This window comes from Myotis daubentonii, chromosome 21, assembly GCF_963259705.1.
Source record: "Myotis daubentonii chromosome 21, mMyoDau2.1, whole genome shotgun sequence".
In the NCBI taxonomy this organism is placed as follows: Eukaryota; Metazoa; Chordata; class Mammalia; order Chiroptera; family Vespertilionidae; genus Myotis; species Myotis daubentonii.
In genome coordinates, this window is record NC_081860.1 from 18002875 (window position 1) to 18023431 (window position 20557).

Genomic DNA, 20557 nt, shown 5'->3' on the forward strand with positions numbered 1-20557 from the left:
ACACAGACAGTAGGGCGGTGAGGGCCTGGGGCGGGGGGGAAAGAAGGGAACAACGGTGATACTTTCAACGACAGGGAATTATTAAAAGGAGAGAGGGCCGGCCAGCCGGCCCGCGCGCTCACCGATGGCCAGGGTCATGGCCTTGAGCTTGCTGCGCACCAGCTTCACCACCATGCTCTTCTGCAGGGGCGTCGAGCGGCAGCACAGGACCGAGCGGCACTGCTTGGCCAGGAAGAGGAACTTGTCCTCCAGGCTCTTCTCCAGGGCGTACGCCAGGCTCCTCCCGTCGATCACCAGGCTCAGGCAGGGGCCGGGGGCGGCGGCCTCGGGGGGCGGGCGGAGGAGAGGGTAGAACCGCACGCTGGCGCCGCCTGCCGGGGTCTTCTCCTGGGCACCGCCGCGGGGCGCCCGGGCCTGCACGTAGGCGAGGCACTGGTCCAGCAGGGCCGCGCACGCCTCCTGGGGTGAACACGGGAGGGCTGTGTCCGCTGACGGGGCCCCACCACAGACCAGGTCACCCTCCTTCCCCCCCAAACACGCCTGGGGCCCGTGGTCTCCCTCCCGGGCACCAGGCTGGGCCCAGGTTCCCTCCTAAGACCCGGTTAGCTACGGAGGATGGCTGTTCTGCCCTGGCGGGTGCTCCTCAGTGGTTAGAGCACCAGCCCCCACACTGAAAGGTCTCGGGTTCGAGTCCCAATCAAGGGCACATGCCTTGGTTGCAGGTTCCACCCCCGGCCCTGGTGCAGGTGGAAACCAATCGATGTGTGTCTCTCTCACATCGATGTCTCTCTCTCTCTCTCTCTGTAAAATTAATAAAAACATATCTCAGAGCCTGGCTGGTGTGGCTCAGTGATTGAGCATCAACCTATGATCTAGGTCTTTCTGGTCGGGGCACATACCCGGGTTGCGGGCTCGATCCCCAGTAGGGGGCGTGCAGGAGGCAGCCGATCCATGATTCTCTCTCAGCATTAATGTTTTTTTCTTTTTTGTTGTTGTTAATTCTCACCCGAGGATATTTTCCCATTGATTTTTAGAAAGAGTGGGAGAGACAGAGACAGAGAGAAACATCGATGTGAGAGAGACCCCTGGATTGGTTGCCTTACACGTACCCCGAGACCAGGGCCAGGGAACCTGCAACCAAGGTATGTGCCCTTGACCGGAATCGAACCCGGGACCCTTCAGTCTATGGGCTGACACTCTATCCACTGAGTCAAACCGGCTAGGGCTCGTCATTGATGTTTCTCTCTCTCTCTCTCTCTCTCTCTCTCTCTCTCTCTCCTCACTTCCTCTCTGAAATCAATACAAATATATTAAAAAAAAAACCAAAAAACCCCACAAACATATTCTCGGGTGAGGATTAAAAACAAGAAGAAGAAAAGAAAGAAATCGCAGATGTGTTCCTTTGAAACTAAGAGACCGTGGTGAGTGCCACCTGTTCCAAGGCAGTGACAAGCTCCTACTAAGCGCCAGAAATGGAACCCAGGTGCAGGCAGAGGGCAGCGGCTGGTCTCGTCAGCTGCTGGAAAAAGGAGGCTCCAGGCGGTGGCATCGTGCTGAGCTCCAGGTGGAGGCCCCCGGTGAGAGGCTGCCCCGGGCGGGGAGGGTCGAGGCAGGGTGTCCCTGAGGCCCAGGCACCTGGCACCCACCTGGGAGTCGGCGTTGAGGGTGATGACCTCCTCGTCCTGGTCCAGCAGCTTGCAGGCGTAGGCGATGTTCACGGCCGTCTCCTGCTTGTCGCCGGTGAGAACCCAGATCTGCAGGCCCGCCTGGCGCAGTTTGGCGATGGTTTCGGGAACGCCGTCCTGCAGGCGGTCTTCGACCCCAGTGGCACCTGGTCCGACAGAGACAGGGCTCACAGGTGAGTGAGGCCCTTGTCCCCGTCCGTCCCCAGACCCCGATGGGGCGAGACGCCACACTGAGTGGCCTGCAGACTGGGAGCTGCCGAGGGTTGGCCTGGTGCGGCCTCACGCGCACGTGGAGGAGCGGGCAGGCCAGGACGGCGGTGGGCACGTTCCCTGGCGCTGACTGCTCCACGCAGCTGAGGGTGAGCAGGGGGTAACTGGGAGGCAGTGACAAGCTCCTACTAAGCGCCAGAAACGGAACCCAGGTGCAGGCAGAGGCCCAGGGCAGCGGCCAGTGGTCTCAGCTGCTGGAAAAAGGAGGCCCCAGGCGGTGGCATCGTGCTGAGCTCCAGGTGGAGGCTGCCCCGGGTGGGGAGGGTCGAGGCAGGGTGTCCCTGAGGCCCAGGCACCTGGGACCTCTGAGCCCACAGCCAAGCGTCTCCAGCTCTCCCAAACGCGCAGCTGACTTCCACCTGTATTTTTTACTTTTTTAAAAAAATATTTTTATTGATTTTTCAAAGAGGGAGACCTAGGAACCAGGAGGTCAGGGTTTGAGTCCCGGCCAGGGCACAGGCCCGGGTTGCAGGCTCCATCCCCAGTGGGGGGCGTGCAGGGGGCAGCCGAGCCATGATTCTCTCTCGTCATTGATGTTCCTCTCCCTCTCCCTCTCCCTCTCCTTTCCTCTCTGAAATCAGTAAAAGTATCTACAAATAAAAATAGAAAATACTTTAATATGTTTTTTATTGGTTTCCCAGAGAGGAAGGGAGAGAGAGAGAGAGAGAGAGAGAGAGAGAGAGAGAGAGAGAGAAACATCGGGCCAGGAGGTTCTGTAACCAAGAACGGAGAGCATGTCACCTCCCCGATCCCAGAGCATCTCTGAACCACCCTGGTCCATGCAACGGGCCGGGCGGGAGCGTAATTACCCAAAAGGTGCAGGTTAGTCTCCAGGCGGATGGCCGACTGAGAGAGGAGCTCTTCGCGGTTGTCCACGGCGGATTCCGCCTCGAGGTGGCTCTGCAGCCAGCAGGCGTACTCCTCCTTACTCAGTACCTGAGAGAGAGGGAGGGGGGGAGGGAGAGAGGGAAAGAGAGAGAGAGAGAGAGAGAGAGAGAGAGAGAGAGGACCCGCTGAGTGCATGCCTCATGGAGCCCCTGGGGACACATGGCGGCCCCCACTCACCCTCTTCTATTTTATACTAGAGGCTCGATGCACAAAATTCCTGCAAGGAGCTCAGCCCTTGCAGCCCCGCCCCCTGCCCACTGGTTGTTCAGGAAGGTCGTTCCGGAAGGTCGTTCCACCATCCAGTCTAATTAGCGTGTTAGCTCTTTATTATATAGGGTATATATATATATATATATATTAAAGATTTCTTTTTTGTTTCTATTTTATTTTTTTGTTACTTGATATTTTCCCCTCGAGTCCGGAGAGCGTGGAAGGGAGGGGGAGAGACACAGAGAGAGAAAAATATCGATGTGAGAGAGACACATTGCTTGGCTGCCTCCTGCACGCCATCGGACCAGGGCTGGGGAACCTGCAACTGAGCCAGGTGCCCTCGACGGGAATCGAACCCGGGACCCTTCAGTCCCCAGGCCGATGCTCTGTCCACTGAGCCAAACCGGCCAGGGCCTCTGTTTTCTTTTCTAAATATATTTTGTGTTGATTTCAGCGAGGAAGGGAGAGGGCAGGGAGGGACAGAGAAACATCCATGATGAGAGAGAATCATGGATCGGCTGCCTCCTGCACCCCCCACACTGGGGATGGAGCCTGCAACCTGGGCGTGTGCCCCAACCGGGAATCGAACCCTGACCTCCTGGTTCCTGGGTGGACGCTCAACCGCTGAGCCACGCCCGCCGGCCCCCACTCACCCTCTTGGCGATGCACAGGGTCCGCAGGCCCTCCACCGCGTACAGGTTGAGGTAATTCTGGGTCTTGCTGCGGATTTTTTTTTGATGCCTCCCCATGGCATCATCTAGGTTGGAGCGGAAGCAGAAAAAGCAGAAAAGCGGGTGAGCAAGTGGGGTACCTGGGAAGCAGGGGCCGGGGGACCTGGGGAGGAGGGGCCGGGGGACCTGGGGAGGCGGGGCCGGGGGACCTGGGGAGGCGGGGCCGGGGGACCTGGGGAGGCGGGGCCGGGGGACCTGGAGAGGCGGGGCCGGGGGACCTGGGGAGGCGGGGCCGGGGGACCTGGGGAGGCGGGGCCGGGGGACCTGGGGAGGCGGGGCTGGGGGACCTGGAGAGCGGGACCGGGTACCTGGGGAGCAGGGCAGCAGGAGGTCCATAACCACCGAGTCGGCGCCCTTGGTGTAGACCTGGATCTCCTGGGTGAGCGGGTGCCGGACGACCACCGACATGCGCTTGCGCGTGGAGTCGAAGCCCAGCGTGTGCAGCAGCGGGAAGGTGAGGCGGCCCAGGTGCGGCAGCTGCACGGCCACCCGGTCCTGCAGGCGCTGCACCAGCGCGCAGTTGTAGGCGCGCGCGGCGTAAACCAGCGCCGCCTCGTCGGGGCTCTCGGCCTCGTAGCGCAGCTCGGGCTCCTCGGGAGGCGGCGGCGGCGGCGGCGGCGGGGGCGCGCGCTCCAGGGCGCACGGGTCCGGGGCGCACGGGTCGGGGGCGCATGGCTGGGGCGCCCAGCCGTCCTCTCCGGAGCTCTCGCTGGCCACGGGCTGGGCCTGGGCCGGTTGGCTCAGCTTCTCCTCCAGCCCCAGCAGCGCGCTGTCCGCCGACAGGACCGGCAGGAAGCTGGACCCCGACTTGGAGCTGGACTTGGCGGGGACCAGGCTCCCCACGCTGCCGCACCCCGTCAGGCGGCTGGGCGAGAACCGGCGGAGGAGACCTTCTAGGGTCTTCACGGGGGACTTGAGCTGCTCAAACCTCACCTTCACCTGCAAGAGAGGGGGCAGGAGGCGGTGAGGTGGGGTCCCCACCCTGGCTGCCACCCGCACACCCGTCCTTCCTGGCGGATTCCTGGATTTCCGGGCACACACTGGAGGAAGTTGCAACCAGAGTCAACATCCCTTTCTCTTTCCTTTTTTGTTTTGTTAACCCTCACCTGAGGTATTTTTTCTATTGCTTTTCAGAGTGGAAGGGAGGAGAGAGAGAGAGAAAGAAAAATATCGATGTGCCCGGCCGGTGTGGCTCAGTGGCTGAGCGTCGACCTATGAACCAGGAGGTCACGGTTCGATTCCCAGTCAGGGCACAGGCCCGGGTTGCGGGCTGGATCCCCAGTAGGGGACGTGCAGGAGGCAGCCGATCCATGATTCTCTCTCCTCATCGATGTTTCTCTCTCTCTCTCCCTCTCCTTTCCTCTCTCTGAAATCAATAAAAATATATTTTAAGCCGAAACCGGTTTGGCTCAGTGGATAGAGCGTCGGCCTGCGGACTGAAAGGTCCCAGGTTCGATTCCGGTCAAGGGCATGTACCTGGGTTGCGGGCACATCCCCAGTAGGAGGTGTGCAGGAGGCAGCTGATCGATGTTTCTCTCTCATCGATGTTTCTTACTCTCTAGCTCTCTCCCTTCCTCTCTGTAAAAAAATCAATAAAATATATTAAAAAAAATATATATATATATATATTTAAAAGAAAACCCTCAAATATGCAAATAACATTCCCAAACACCGAAGAATCTTTTCCGAACCAATGACAACCTGCTCAGCCGGCTGGGGACGCCGGGATCCCCTCCAGGTGGCCCGTCCCAGAGTCCTGGTCCCCGAGTCCCGGTCCCTGGCCTGTCCGGTCCTCTCTCCTGTTTGGAGCTGGGAGCCTGAGACTCGGGGGACGTCGTGTCGGGCCCCTGCCTCTCCTATCTCCCCCGACTCGTCCCCTGATCCCAGCCCCCGACGGCTGCCGCCTGGGGGTGGAGAGGGTCGCGGGCTCTCGGGGGGCCTCGGGGGCGGGACTTGCCTTCTGCCGGGGCTGATCCGGGGCGGTGACCACGACGGTGTTGCAGATGGTGAGGGCGATGAAGAAGTCGAAGACGTCGGACAGCTCGGGCGAGAGGTGGGCCGGCGGGTGCTGCTGGTGCCTCGCGACGGCCAGGCACCGGTCGCACTCGCTCACCTTCTCCAGCAGCTTGGGGTCGGGCGTGATGTCCTTCTCCTGCAGAAGACCAGAGGCCGAGGGACCTACTCAGCGTCGGTCTGACCCAGGGACCCACTAAGTGTCTGCGTGGTTGACAAAGGCACCTTGATTTCTTTCATTTTTTTTTTAAAAAAAAAATCCTCACAGGAGGATATTTTTTCCATTGATTTTTAGAGAGAGTGGAAGGCAGGAAAGAGGGAGAGAGAGAGAGGAGAGAGAGAGAGAGAGAGAGAGAGACATCAATATGAGAGAAACACCAATTGGTTGCCTTCCACTTGCACCCCTATGGGCCAGGGATCAAGCCTGCAACCGAGGTATGTACCCTTGCCCGGAATCGAACCCGGGACCCTTTGGTCTGCAGGCCAACGCTCTATTCACTGAGCCAAACCAGCCAGGGTGGTATGTTTATTGATTTGAGAGAAAGTGAGAGAGACAGAGACGGGGAGATAGATAGATAGATAGATAGATAGATAGATAGATAGATAGAAACACTGATGTGAGAGAAACCTTGACCAGTTGCCCCCTGCACATGCCCCGACTGGGGACTGAACCCGCAACCTAGGTAGGTGCCCTAGAACCACCACCACAAAACACAGAGGCCTCTGATGGCCCGGAGGTGAGGGGCGGGGGCGGGGGGGGGCGGGAGGGCGGGCCTCACCATGGGGCTGCTGAAGGCGGTGTGCTTGGACAGCATGCTGGCCTTCCTGGCCTCGGCCCGGCTGCCCGTGCGCCGGTGCGACCTGGTGCTCTGGGTCCGGTGCACCAGGCGGACGCTCTGGTGGCTCCCGATGCTGCCACGCTGGGACAGAGACCCGCCTCTGGGCACGGGCTCCTCCGAGTCCGAGTCGGCCTCCTGGTACCGGGCCAGCCGCTGGGCTGTGGGGAGAGGGCCACGGGGTGACCGGGGGGCGTGGAAGCGCGTCTGCAGGGCCCTCGCCACCTCTGCTGTCCGAGGGGCGGAGGACGCACCTACACGCCAACCTGATGCGGGTGAGAGTCTCAACCCATTTCACAGATGGGAAAACCGATTCCCAGAGCACGCCCAGAGCGCGCTAAGGTCCCAGGAAGCAAGGCTGGGGTTGGGGGTGGGGATGGGGAGGTGGTATGAGGCCCGTGGGCTGCCAAGTCTTGGGTCCTATCCTTTTTGTTTGTTTGTTTATTTCTCACCCGAGGATATATTTCCATTGATTTTATTAGGGAGAGTGGAAGAGAGGAAAAGGCAGAGAGAAACATCGATGTGAGAGAAACACCTTGATGGGTGGCCTCCCGCTCGAGCCCCGACCAGGGCCCGGCCCCAGGGGGTGGACCCTGCAACCGAGGTCCGTGCCCTTGACCGGAATCGAACCCGGGACCCACACCGGCTAGGGCTTGGGCCCCGTCCCTTCCGGCACAGACAGGGGCCGAGATGGGTTCAGGTACAGCCCCCCATCCAGGGGCAGCCTCATGGGTCTCGGGGGGACAGGAGCTTGGGAAGGCCTGGCCCTCTGAGCAGCGGGGGCCGTCCTGCCGGAGGCTCACACAGGGAGGCTGGTCCTCAAGGCCGTGGGGTGCTCAGGCCCAGGCGGGCTCCGTCCCCACTCACCCCATCACCAGGGAGAGCCTTTAAGGACACCCGCCACCAGGGGGCAGTGTCACCCACGCACAGGTCCCTTGTCCGACCTCCTGGCACGTAGGTTGATGCTCAACCACGGAGCCTCGCCGACAGGGGAATAAAAAAAATACATGTATATATATATATATTTTAAATATATTTTATTGATCTCAGAGAGGAAGGGAGAGGGAGAAAGGGAAACATCAATGAGAGAGAATCATGGATCGGCTGCCTCCTGCACGCCCCACACCGGGGATCGAGCCCGCAACCCAGGCATGTGCCCTGACCAGAATCGAACCTGGGACCTTTCAGTCTGCAGGTCGATGCCCTATCCATTGAGCCAAACCAGCCAGGGCAAAAAAACATTTATATTTTAAAAATCAATGAAAAGCCCTCGCCAGTCTGGCTCAGTGGCTAGAGCTCGTCGGCCTGCGGACTGAAGGGTCCTGGGTTCAATTCCGGTCAGGGGCACGTACCTCGGCGGCAGGCTCCCGGTCCCGGTCCCCGTCCCGGTCGGGGGGGCACGCAGGGGGCAGCCCATTGACGTGTCTCTCTCACATGGCTGTTCCCCTCTGTCTCTCCGTCTCCCTTCCACTCTCTCGAAATCAATGGGGGAAAAATATCCTCGACTGAGGTTATAACGAAATAAGAAATAATAAAAATCAACGGGAAAGTGAGAATCCTCAGGTGAGGATTAACCAACAGAAATCAGCAACCCTGGAAGGATGTGTGTGTGTGCATGTGTGTGCGTGTGCATATGTGCGTACACAAGTGTGAGTGTGTGTGTGCGTGTGCGAGCGTGCGTGTGCGGGCGTGTGCACACAAGTGTGAGCGTGCGTGTGCGGGCGGCATGCACGGGGCTCAGCACGGACCAGCTCTCGGGGCCCAGGGGCTCACCGTTGGCGTCGTGCGAGTACTCCATCCCCGACACGGTGCAGCGCCGGAACACCATCCTGTTCTCGGTCAGCGTGCCGGTCTTGTCGGAGAAGATGTACCGGATCTGGCCCAGGTCCTCGGTGATGTTCAGCGCCCGGCACTGCAGCTGCGAGTCCGTCTCCTCGTCGTACAGGTCCACGTCCTGGTTGATGAAGTACACCTGGCACACCTTGACGATCTCGATGGACACGTACAGCGACACGGGGATCAGCACCTGGGGGACGCGGGGCGCCCAGAGGTGAGGGACCCCAGGACCAGGGCGGCCGGGCCGGTCCAGGCCGGTGGCTCCCGCCTTGTTCCGGCCACGCCCCCCGAGCATCTCTGACATCCCGATCGCCCCCCCATCCCGGCCCCCCAACACAGAATTCTTCTTATTCACAGCGTGAACTTCCCTTCACGTGGAGGAACCCGAAAAGGCCACGAACTCGGGCTAAACAAGCTGCCAAAGAACATGGCGTCCGCGAGCGAGAAAAACAAAAGGGCGAAAGGACAGCGGACGAACCGAGGAAGAAATCGCTAAGGAATTGTTAATAATAATAATAATAATAATATGAAGGGACATGAAAAAATAGCAAATGAAGTTTTAAAAGATATAACAGAGAACTGAGATGCATAGATATGTCACAGTATATATTTGGATACTGTACACGTGGCCCCTAGAACCGTAAGAAATGCAAAAAAAATTCACGGTGAACGAGGCATTCTCAAGTTGCCGCCCTCTGGGGCGTGTGCCCCCCATTGGGAGCCACTGGTCTAAGCTATTTCACATGATAACCGCTGTGTGGCTCAGGGATTGGGCATCGACTCACAAACCAGGAGGTCACGGGTTCGATTCCCGGTCGGGGCACAGGCCCGGGTTGCAGCCTGGATCCCCAGTGGGGGGCGTGCAGGAGGCAGCCGATCCGTGATTCTCTCTCATGATTGATGTTACTATCCCTCTCCCTTCCTCTCTCTCTCTCCCAAAAAAAAAAGTCCATGAAATGACGACCACACACGCCAGCCGGTCTTGGCTTAGTAACTAGAGCGTCGGCCGGCGGACCTCAGGGTCCCGGGTTCGATTCCGGTCAGTCCAGGGCAGGTACCGCGGTGGCAGGTTCCTCCCAGCCCGGGCCCTGGTCGGGGCGCGTGCAGGAGGCAACCCATCCCTGTGTTTCTCTCACATCGATGTTTCTCTCTGTCCTTCCCTCTCTCTTCCATTCTCCCTGAAAAAAAATCAACGGAAAAATACCCTCAGGTGAGGATGAAAAAAATAAAATAAAATGAAATACAATGAAACGAGCACACCACAAGGAAGCAGGAGTGTACTGTACCTTTCGGAGCGTACAGGGGTGGGCCTAGCGCCACTAGGGGGGAGTGTTTTAGGATATTGGCAAAGGGTTTAAAGAGGAGCCACGCAGGGGAGAGCAGACATCCTCGGGGTGTCCCCGGGCCTGGGGCAGATGCAAGCCCTGAGAGAGGCTAGGAGAGGAGAGAGGAGAAGAGAAAAGACAAAAGAGACCGCTCAGTCAGCGTCCCCGCGAGCGAAGACGGCGGCCCTTGGCCCCCGGGCTGCCCCCCCCAGGCTCCCAGCGGCCCGACCCTCCGACGCACCCCAGCCAGCGACTTAGTTTCTGCAAAGCCCGAAACAGAGCAGAGACAAGAAGGCTCCCAGGACAACATTCAGGTTCCCTCTGACAACGTAAGAGCGAGCTCCATGAACCCCCGGCCGGCGTGGCTCCGTGGTTGAGCCTCGACCTGTGAACCAGGAGGTCAGGGTTCGATTCCCGGTCAGGGCACCTGCCTGGGTTGCTGGCTCGATCCCCAGGGTAGCGGGTGTGCAGGAGGCAGCCGATCCATGATTCTCTCTCATCGGTGATGTTTCTCTCTCTCCCTTCCTCTCTGAAATCAACAAAATATACTAAAGAGAGAGAGAGAGAGAAAGAGAGAGAGAGAGAGAGAGAGAGGAGACGGCAAAGGAGAATGTGAACTTGAAAATCACCCAAGGAAACACCCTCTGGATGAACTCGGTGTCGACATAAAACGCGACGCATTCGGGCGGTACGCGGGTGGGTGGTCCCCGGCCCTGAGGCGGGGTGAATGGGCTAAGTCCAGGCGGAGCCCGAGGACTCCCCGCGCTCTGGCCGGGAGAGGACAGCGAGAGCCGCGGGGCCCTCGGCACCGATACCTGCAGGACGATGATCATCGTCAGGAACGAGTAGACCGCCGCGGTGACCGGGGACAGGGAGCCGCCGTCCGCCTCGGGCACGTCAAACAGCGCCCTCTTCTCCTGGTACCGCCGCACCCAGACGCCGTGCCCTGTGGCAGCGTGCAGAGAGAAAGAGAGTCACTCGCCCGACGGCTCAGGGCGGACGGAAGCCAAACCGGAAGGCGGTTACTCGGGGCGGGGACGTTTTGGCCAAAGGAGCCCGCTGGCCGCCCAAGAAAGCAAAGCACAGCCCGGCTGGCGAGGCTCAGGGGCTGAGCGTCCGCCTAGGAACCAGGAGGCCACGGTTCGATTCCCCATCAGGGCACAGGCCCGGGTGGTGGGCTCGATCCTCAGTGTGGGGCGTGCAGGAGGCAGCCGGTCCGTGAATCTCTCTCATCGTTGATGTTTCTATCTCTCTCTCCCTCTCCCTTCCTCTCTGAAATCAATAAAAATATATTAGAGCCCTAACCGGTTTGGCTCAGTGGATAGAGCATCGGCGTGCGGACTCAAGGGTCCCGGGTTCGATTCCGGTCAGGGGCATGCACCTGGGTTGCGGGCACATCCCCAGTGGGGGGTGTGCAGGAGGCAGCTGATCGATGTTTCTCTCTCGTCGATGTTTCTAGCTCTCTATCCCTCTCCCTTCCTCTCTGTAAAAAATTAATAAAATATATATATATATATATATATATATATATATATATATATATATAAAACATATATATGTATTAGAAAAATAATACAGCCCTATCCAGGTTGGCTCTGTGGATGGAGCAACAGCCTGCGGACCAAAGGGTCCCGGGTTCGATTCCACTGAAGGGCACGGACCTCGGTTGCGGGCTCCTCCCCAGCCTGGGCCCCGGTGGGGGCAGGTGCCGGAGGCAGCCAACCAACCGTGTCTCTCTCACATCGATGTTCCTCTCTGCCTCTCCCCGTCTCTTCCACTCTGTCTAAAAATCAATGGGAAAACATCCCCAGGTCAGGACTAGCAACCACCACAACAACTAAATAATAATAATAATAAAAGTAAAACATCATCCCTCCGTCCAGGAAACTTCCAGTGGGAAATACGACACCGGGCGCCACGCCCACGCGGCTGGGCATCTCCCCGTGGCCCTGGCGGACGCCACTCAGCTTTAGGGCCCAAGGAGGAGTCGCGGGCAGCCCACCAGGCCCGCCCGGAGGCCGTCCGCGGGGAGACTTACCGACCGCTGAAAACAGACACATACAAACGAGGAGGAGGACACACCAGAGCACGTCACAGTTCATCTGCCGCTCCAGCATGCTGCGCTTGTAGCGAGGGCCGCTGTTGTTCAGCAGCGCCTTCGTTTCGTGTCCTGTGGGGGGACGGGGAGGGGGTGGGGGGAGGAGGAGGGGGCGCGGCAGTCAGTGCCCAGCCAGGAGGGGACCCCGGCACCGTCTCTGCGGACGGAGGTATAACGCTGCCACCATCCAGGAATACGTAGGGGACGGGCCCGGCCAAAAGAGCAGGGTATAAAAAAAAAAAAAAAAGAGAGAGAGCAGGGTATAGCAACGATCCGAACCAGGCAACAGCCACGGAGCTGCACGGAGGGCCACAGGCTAACGTGCTCAGGGGGAGCACTTTTGGGTCAAGATGGGATTAGATATTGTGCTTTTTTCTCATTTTTTTTTTAAAATATAGTTTATTGGTTTTTTACAGAGAGGAAGGGAGAGGGACAGAGAGTTAGAAACATCGATGAGAGAGACACATCATCAACTGCCTCCTGCACGCTCCCCACTGGGGATGTGCCCGCAACCAAGGTACATGCCCTTGACCGGAATCGAACCTGGGACCCTTGAGTCCGCAGGCCGACGCTCTATCCACTGAGCCAAGCTGGCTAGAGCTATGCTACTTTTATAATCAGAAAAAAAAAAAAAAACCCAGCCGGTGTTGCTCAGAGGTTGAGCATCGACCCATGAACCAGGAGGTCACGGTTCAAGAATCCCAGCCAGGGCACAGGCCCGGGTTGGGGGCTCGATCCCCTGTCGGGGGCGTGCAGGGGGGCGTGCAGGGGGCGACCGATCCATGATTCTCTCTCATCACGGATGTGTGCCTCTCTCTCTCTCTCTCTCCCCCTCTCCCTTCCTCTCTGAAATCCATCAAAAGATATTTTGAAAAGAAAAGGGGGGATGCTCCCGAGCTCACAGGACAAGGAGGGCAGCCGGTGTGCCCCCCGGCCCCCCCAGTGCGACCCGCGCGCCCACCTGCGTAGATGACGATGCCCACCACGGCTTCTGTGTTCCGGACGGTGCAGCCTCGCAGCAGCAGGTTCTCCTTGTGCAGCCCGGCCTTCTTTCCGTTGGCGTGCGTGCTGCGGGGGGGACGTGTGTCACCCGCCACGGCGGACACCTACCCGGGCCTCCCGTCCCGGGGAGCGCTGCCTCGGGGAGGCGAGGCCTGGGCGCAGGGTGCAGGGCGGGGAGGGCGCACAGGGACCCAGGACGGGGGGGTACCCTGACACCGTGGATTCTACAAGACCCAGCGTGGGTTCTAGTCGGCGTTCGCTGGGCAACGGGCTGCTAGGGGCACCGCCAGAGCCAGGGGTTTGGGGAAGGAGCTTTAGGGAACCTTTTTTAAGATGTGTTTTTAGGGGGAGAGATCAAGCAAAGGACTTGTATGCACGCATATAAGCCTCAGTGATGGATGCGGACAACAGGGGGTGAGGGTGAGGGCAGGATTGGGGGATGAGGGGACATTGGGGGGATAAGGACACATTTGTAATATCTTATTCAATAAAGGGGGGAAAAAAGAAATATTTTTATTGATTCCAGAGAGGAAGAGGGAGAGAGAGAGAAACATCGATGATGAGAGAGAATCGTGGATCGGCCGCCTCCTGCACGCCCCTTACAGGGGATGGAGCCCGTCACCTGGGCCTGTGCCCTTGGCCGGGAATCGAACCGTGACCTCCCGGTTCCTAGGTCCGACGCTCAACCACGGAGCCGCGCCGGTGGCCGGGCAGCTTTGGGGGAGCCCGAAGAACGATGTGTCCAGCGGACCCTCCTCGCTTCTCGGACTTGAACTCGTTCCCGAAGCAACGCGTCCGCAAGCAGGAGCCCTTGTCTCCCTCAGGAAGGACGTCGATGGAATTCATCCGGGCCAGACCCCTGCGCGGCTCCCCCCTCCCCCCTTTCTTGTAGACGGTGCATGCCTGATGGGCCGTTTCGTCTGTAAACGAACGCTTCTTAAATGGGTCCGGCCACCCCCTACCGACCGGCCTTCAGGGATTTTTCACACCTCACTGCCCCCGAGATGCTCTCGCCAGCTAACGGCTTTTCCTTTCTCCAAATCAGCTCCAGTTTTTCTACCGGCGCAAGTGCCTGTGGCTGCGGTTTTGCGTTTTAAGTGTCTTTTTATTGCCCGGCCGGTGTGGCTCCGTGGCTCAGCGTCGGACCTAGGAACCGGGAGGTCAGGGTTCCATTCCCGGTCCAGGGCACAGGCCCGGGGTACGGGCTCCATCCCCAGCGTGGGGCGTGCAGGAGGCGGCCGGTCCACGATTCTCTCTCATCATCGATGTCTCTCTCTCTCTTCTCTTCCTTTCTGAAATCAATAAAAAAAATATATATATTTAAAAAAATATGTAAATCAACTGTTCTGGTTATTGTTAAGGTTCCGGTCCACAGCTGGCTGTTACTGGTGAAGGGTTTGGCAGAGTCCACAATTATATGAGGATTTTCGACGGCGTGGCGGCCGGTGCCACAACTCCGTGCTGCTCCAGGGCCCGCCGTGTGCATATACGAGGCCGGTCAGACAGGAGGACGGGGCGGGGGCAGAGGGACGGACGGCACTCACATGCAGCCTCGGAACCGGCTCAGGTCATTGTTGGGTCTCTCGCACTCGATGACGCTGGTGAAGGTCAAAGGGTCGAATTCGGAGACCTGAAACAGCACGGGGGGGGGGGGGGGGCGCGTCAGGGCGCCGGGCTCCGCAGCTCCATCCCCAGAGGCCCTCACCTTTCTGCCTTTTTATTGATTTATCATCATTCTTATTTAAAAAATATATTTGTATTGATTTCAGAGAGGAAGGGAGAGGAAGGGGTGGGGGGGAGAGAGAGAGACCCCAATGATGAGAGTGGATCATGGATCGGCCGCCTCCTGCACGCCCCACAGTGGGGATCGAGCCCGTAACCCGGGCCTGTGCCCCGACCTGGAATCGGACCGTGACCTCCTGGTTCCTAGGTCGAGGCCCAGCCATTGAGCCACGCTGGTCGGGACACCTTTCCGTCTTTTTAAACAATATATATAGGTTTTATTGATTTCAGAGAGAGGAGGGGGGAGAGAGAGAGAGAAACATCAGTGATGAGTCCTAGCTGGTTTGGCTCAGTGGATAGAGCATCGGCCCGCAGACTGCAGGATCCTGGGTGGATTTCGGATCAGGGGCACGTACCTCGGTTGCAGGCTCAATCCCCCGGGGCCCTGGTTGGGGCACGTGCATGAGGCAACCCATCGAGGCATCTCTCTGACATCAATCTTTCTCTCTCTGCCTCTTGCCTCCCTTCCACTCTCTCTAAAAAAATCAATGGAAAAATATCCTCCAGTGAGAATTAACAAAGAAAAAAAATAAAGAAAAAAAAATAAAGAAACATCGGTGATGAGAGAGAATCATGGATCGGCTGCCTCCTGCCCGCCCCCTACTGGGGATGGAGCCCGCAACCCGGGCACGTGCCTTGACTGGGAATCGAACCCGGGACCCTTCAGCCCTCAGGCCAACGCTCTAACCACGGAGCCACACCAGCAAGGTCAAGGGGTGTTTTATAGAAAACCACTGTCAAAACCTACATGAGCGCCCTGGCCAGTGTGGCCAAGTAGTTAGGGTGCCGGCCGGCATGCATGGAAGGGTCTTGGGTTCGATTCCGGGTCCAGGGCACGTACCTGGGTTGCGGGGCTGCTCCGTGCCTCCAGTCGGGGCGTGTGTGGGAGGCAACCAGTTCATGTGTCTCTCACATCGACGTTTCTCTCTCTCTCTCTCTCTCTCTCCCCCCCCCCCTTCCCTCCTTCCCTCCCCTCCACTCACTCTGAAAAAGCAATTGAAATAGCCTCTGGTAAGGATGAACAAAAATTAAAAAAACAGCCCAGCTTGCGTGGCTCAGGGGCTGAGCGTGGACCTACGAACCAGGAGGTCACGGTTCGATTCCCCGTCAGGGCACATGTCCAGGTTTCGGGTTCGATCCCCAGTGTGGGGCGTGCAGGAGGCGGCCGATCCATGATTCTCACCATTGCTGTTTCTCTCTCTCTCCCCCTCTGCCTTCCTCCCTGTGAAATCAATAAAAACATATTTAAAAAAAAATAGCCCTAACCGGTTTGGCTCAGTGGATAGAGCAACGGCCGGCGGACTGATGGGTCCCGGGTTCGATTCCCGGTCAGGACACACACCTGGGTTGCGGGCTCGAACCCCAGTCGGGGGACGTGCAGGAGGCAGCTGATGGGTGTTTCTCTCTCATCGATGTTTCTCACTCTCTCTCCCTCTCCCTTCCTCTCTGTAAAAATCAATAAAATATATTTAAAAAATGAAAGGGCAGGGGAAGTTGGCAACTGGTAATGAGCTAGCAAACTTCGCCCTCCACCCCCACCCTGACCCCGTGGCGCCTCATTTCCCCCAAACTCTTATTTTTTGCACGACTCCTGCAGAGCCGCTGAGAACAGCCGCTGGAGGCATGGCCTGTCCCGGAGGACGTAGGACGTAGGACGTGCGCCCTCCTCTGACTTCTCCGAGCCTCCTTCCACCTTAGGAAGAGGGAAGGTCTTCGCTCCTCCGCCCGCCCCCAGCTCCTTCCCCGGCAGGAATTAATCTGCCGGTGGAGCCAGGGCTCTGCTGTCTCCTGCTCCACGCGGCCGAGAGTTGCTTACGCATGGAATTCTCGAAATAAATCACTTTCCTGGGGACGCGGCGTCCTTTTAATTCTAGATCATTAATTTCGCGGCGGCTTGTTTGTCTCCGGAATGCTAGAGGCCGGTGCACCCGGCTCATCCCCAATGACGGGCAGAGGGCCAGGCTCCTGCTGCCGGCAGCTCCGTCCCGTCTCAGGATCACCCCCCCCCCCAGATCCTCCCCGGGGTGGGGGGTGCCTCAACATCCCTCAAACTCTGGGCTCTCTATGCCACTGTCACCAGCTTTAAAATATATATATATATATATATATATATATATATATATATATATATATATATATATATTTGTATTGGGAGAGGGAGAGAGAGAGAAACATCAATGACAAGAGAGAATCCTGGATCGGCCGCCTCCTGCACGCCCCACACTGGGGATCGAGCCCACAACCCGGGCCTGTGCCCCGACCGGGAATCGAACCCTGACCTCCTGGTTCGTAGGCCGACGCTCAACCCCTGAGCCACGCCGGCCGGGCCCGAGTGTCCCTCCTGAGATGGTCTTGGTGCCGGAGACGGACAGTCCGAGCTCAGCTACAGAACTCCACCCGCAGCCTACCGGTCCCAGCCACCGTCCACCAAGGCCGACACAGCAGCCGGGAGAAGGTCTCCCAGGCAACGCCGGTCCCCTGGACCGAGGTCAGGCCGGGCGCCTCCCAAGGTCGGCCCTCACGGGCGTCCTGGCGGTGGGTCAAGGCCGCCACGGGCTTTGTAAAGGCCACGTGGGAGCCCGCTGTTTGAAGTCCCGTCCAACACAAACCCGACGCCGTCGCCCTTTGAAGCCGCCTGCCTTCATCACCCATGTAAAAGGGCTTCATTTTAAACTTCTTATTTTTAAGCCACTGTTTTAAAGTCCATCATCGAAGCCCCGGCTGGTGTGGCTCAGTGGATAGCGCGTCGGCCTGCGGACGGAAGGGTCCCGGGTTCGATTCCCGGTCGGGGCACAGGCCCGGGTTGCGGGCTCCGTCCCCAGTGTGGGGCGTGCAGGAGGCAGCCGATCCAGGATTCCCTCTCATCATGGATGTTGCTCTCTCTCTCCCCCTCTCCCTTCCTCTCCGGAGTCAATAAAAATATAAAAATTAAAAAAAAAAGCCAGTCATCGAAGGTGAGGGAGAACGATTTTGTTGTTGCTGCTGTTAATTCCTCACCGGGGATATTTTTTCCATTGATTTTTTTTTTTTTTTCAGAGAGAGGAGAAGGGAGGGGGAGAGAGAGGGGAACGTTGATGTGAGAGACATATGGCTCGGTTGCCTCCTGCACGCGTCCCGACTGGGGGTGGGGGAGCGAACCCCGCCAGCTGGACACGTGCCCCGGATCGGGAATCGAATCCGTGACCCTTCTGTCAACGGGTTGACACGCTAACCCAGCGGTTCTCAACCTGTGGGTCGCGACCCCTCTGGGGGTCGAACGACCCTTTCACAGGGGTCGCCTAAGACCGTCGGAAAACACGTCTATAACTACGTATTGTTTTTGTGATTGATCACTCTGCTTTCATGATGTTCCATGTGTAACAGTGAAAATCCATCCTGCATATCAGATATTGACATGACGATTCGTAACATGACAGCGATGAAGTCGCCACGAAAATAATTTTATGGTTGGGCCACAACATGAGGAGCTGTAATAAAGGGTCGCGGCCTTAGGAAGGTTGAGAACCGCTGCTCTAACCACTGAGCAAAAAAAAAAACCCCAACCCCGGCCATGGCTTTAAAAAAATATATATATTTTTAAACAGGATGGGGCTGAGGAGCCCCACCTGCTAGAATGAATTTGTTTTTTTTGTTTTTGGTCTCACATCGGCGATGGTGTTCTCAAAGTCCTTTCCTTCCTCAACGGTGCCCTTTCCAGAATGAATATCCTCCGACCACAAAAACAAAACAACCAACAACCCACAAACCAAAACACCACCGCCGCACGGCTGCGACTGTTAAGCCCGACAGCGAAGAGGCCCACGGTATAAATTACGGGCTCAGCGACCAGCCTTCAGGACGTCAAAGGAAAACCATGACATTTCTGCAAAGGCTCCGTATCGACCGGTCCAATTAACGCAGCGCGCCGGCTGTCCGCGCTCCCTGGGGCCGTGATAAATCGCTTCCTCCCCCAGTTCCTCCGTGGAGGACGCGGATAATTTAATTAAAGACCAACTGTCCGAGGAGCTGAGGGGAGGAGGAAACAGCCGCCGCCCTTTGCCTTGCGGACGGTCTCGTTTCACCTCTCATTTTCTCTCTCTCTTTTTTTTTAAAAATATAACTTTATTGATTTCGGAGAGGAAGGGAGATGGAGAGACAGAAACATCCATGATGAGAGAGAATCCCGGACCGGCTGCCTCCTGCACGCCCCACGCTGGGGATGGAGCCCGCAACCCGGGCGTGTGCCCTGACCGGGAATCGAAGAGGGACCTCCTGGTTCCTAGGTTGATGCTCAACCACCGAGCCATCCTGGCCGGCTGGGCGAGGGCATTTTTTTCCCATTTCTTTCCAGAGAGAGGGGAAGGGAGGAGGGAGGGAGGGAGAGAAAGAGAGAAAGAGAGAGAGAGAGAGAGAGAGAGAGAGAGAGAGAGAGAGTCCTGCTCCCCACAGCGGTAGGCGGGGCCTGGGCTCAGGGAGGCCAGGGGTCCACTCAGACCCTCGGTCTCCTCTCTGTCTCCTAGGAAACGCAGCTTGGCGTGATGGAGGGGGGGACGTGGACGCGGTGGGCGCCGTGCCCGCGATGCCCTGGGAACCCCCCCCCCCGCCCCCCGGCCACTTACGAGCTCGGAGAAGCCGCGGACCACCTGCCGTCGCTTCAGGTTGGTCTCCCCGTCCAGGTTGGCCGTCTCGATGTGGCACAGGCCGTCGGGGTTGCTGGAGGACAGCAGCAGGACGTCCGCGGGGATGATCTCGTTGCAGTGGAGCCGCACGAAGTCCCCGACGCGGATCTCCCGCCAGAAGCGGTTCACGTACTGCTTCTCCTCCCTGAGAGAGAGAGAGAGAGAGAGAGGGGACCGTCGTTAGCAGGACCGGGCCGGGCTCGATCACCGCCCCGGTCGGGTGCTGGGCACTGGACAATGCTGCCTGCTTTCCCTTTTTCTCAAATATACGAGGTGCACCGGCCGGCAACGCGGATTTTTTCCCATCGATGGAGTTACACACGGGTTGGTATGTATGCGATTTGATACGTGTGCTGTTTTGTCGTATGGCTCCTTCAGATGGCCACTCGCTCCGATCGACGGCGCACGCACGTTCTGAGCGGCCCTTCAACACGTCCGGGGACGTGGACAATGGGGTCTCTGGATGGTCGGCCTCAAAACAAGGGAAGTTCTATTGGGACGGCCGCCACCAATCCCCTGGAAGATGGGGGAAATGTGTGGCTAGCGATGGACATGACTTGGAATAAAGCACTTCTGATGTTTCTCTGGAAATGGTCGTGTTTTCCTGGATTACAGAACCCAGGTTAATTATTAGCCGGTTAGTAATGCGGATTAACTACTGACCGGTTAAAAATGCGGGTTAACCATTAACCGGTTAAAAATTCGGACTGAGCCCTGACCGGTGTGGCTCAGTGGATAGAGCGTCGGCCTGCGGACTGAAGGGTCCCGGGTTCGAATCTGGCCAAGGGCATGTACCTGGGTTGCGGGCTCATCCCCAGTACGGAGGCGTGCAGGAGGCAGCTGATGGATGTTTCTCTCTCATCGATGTTTCTGACTCTCTGTCCCGCTCCCTTCCTCTCTGTACAAAAGCAATAAAGGATATTTAAAAAAACGTTTTTTGGATCGACTCTCAACCGGTTAAAAATGTGGATTTTGTAATCCAGGAAAACACGATAATTTCAAGAGAAACATCAAGGTGCTTTATTCCAAGTCATGTCCATCCCTAGCCACACATTCCCCCGTCTTTCAGGGGATTGGTGGCGGCCGTCCCAATAGAACTTTCCTTGTTTGGAGGCGGACCATCCAGAGACCCCATTGTCCACGTCTTCGTGCGTGTTGACGTGCGGCTCAGAACGTGCGTGCGCCGTCGATCGGAACAGGTGGCCATCTGAGGGAGCCATACA

General features: G+C 58.0%; 1 protein-coding gene across 1 annotated transcript in view; it reads right to left on the bottom strand.

Annotated features, from left to right (window-relative positions):
• Nucleotides 1–20557, bottom strand: part of ATP10A (ATPase phospholipid transporting 10A (putative)) — a 45234-nt gene that overhangs the window by 13016 nt on the left and 11661 nt on the right. Inside the window, exons 3-15 of the mRNA XM_059678338.1 lie at nucleotides 19275–19479; nucleotides 14439–14524; nucleotides 12854–12960; nucleotides 11833–11964; nucleotides 10610–10740; nucleotides 8407–8659; nucleotides 6577–6794; nucleotides 5742–5936; nucleotides 4093–4723; nucleotides 3707–3810; nucleotides 2765–2891; nucleotides 1647–1831; nucleotides 123–459 (exon numbers count right to left, since the gene is read on the bottom strand). Of these exons, the coding sequence (XP_059534321.1) occupies nucleotides 123–459; nucleotides 1647–1831; nucleotides 2765–2891; nucleotides 3707–3810; nucleotides 4093–4723; nucleotides 5742–5936; nucleotides 6577–6794; nucleotides 8407–8659; nucleotides 10610–10740; nucleotides 11833–11964; nucleotides 12854–12960; nucleotides 14439–14524; nucleotides 19275–19479 (2711 nt within the window). The remainder of the gene's footprint in view (nucleotides 1–122; nucleotides 460–1646; nucleotides 1832–2764; nucleotides 2892–3706; nucleotides 3811–4092; nucleotides 4724–5741; nucleotides 5937–6576; nucleotides 6795–8406; nucleotides 8660–10609; nucleotides 10741–11832; nucleotides 11965–12853; nucleotides 12961–14438; nucleotides 14525–19274; nucleotides 19480–20557) is intronic.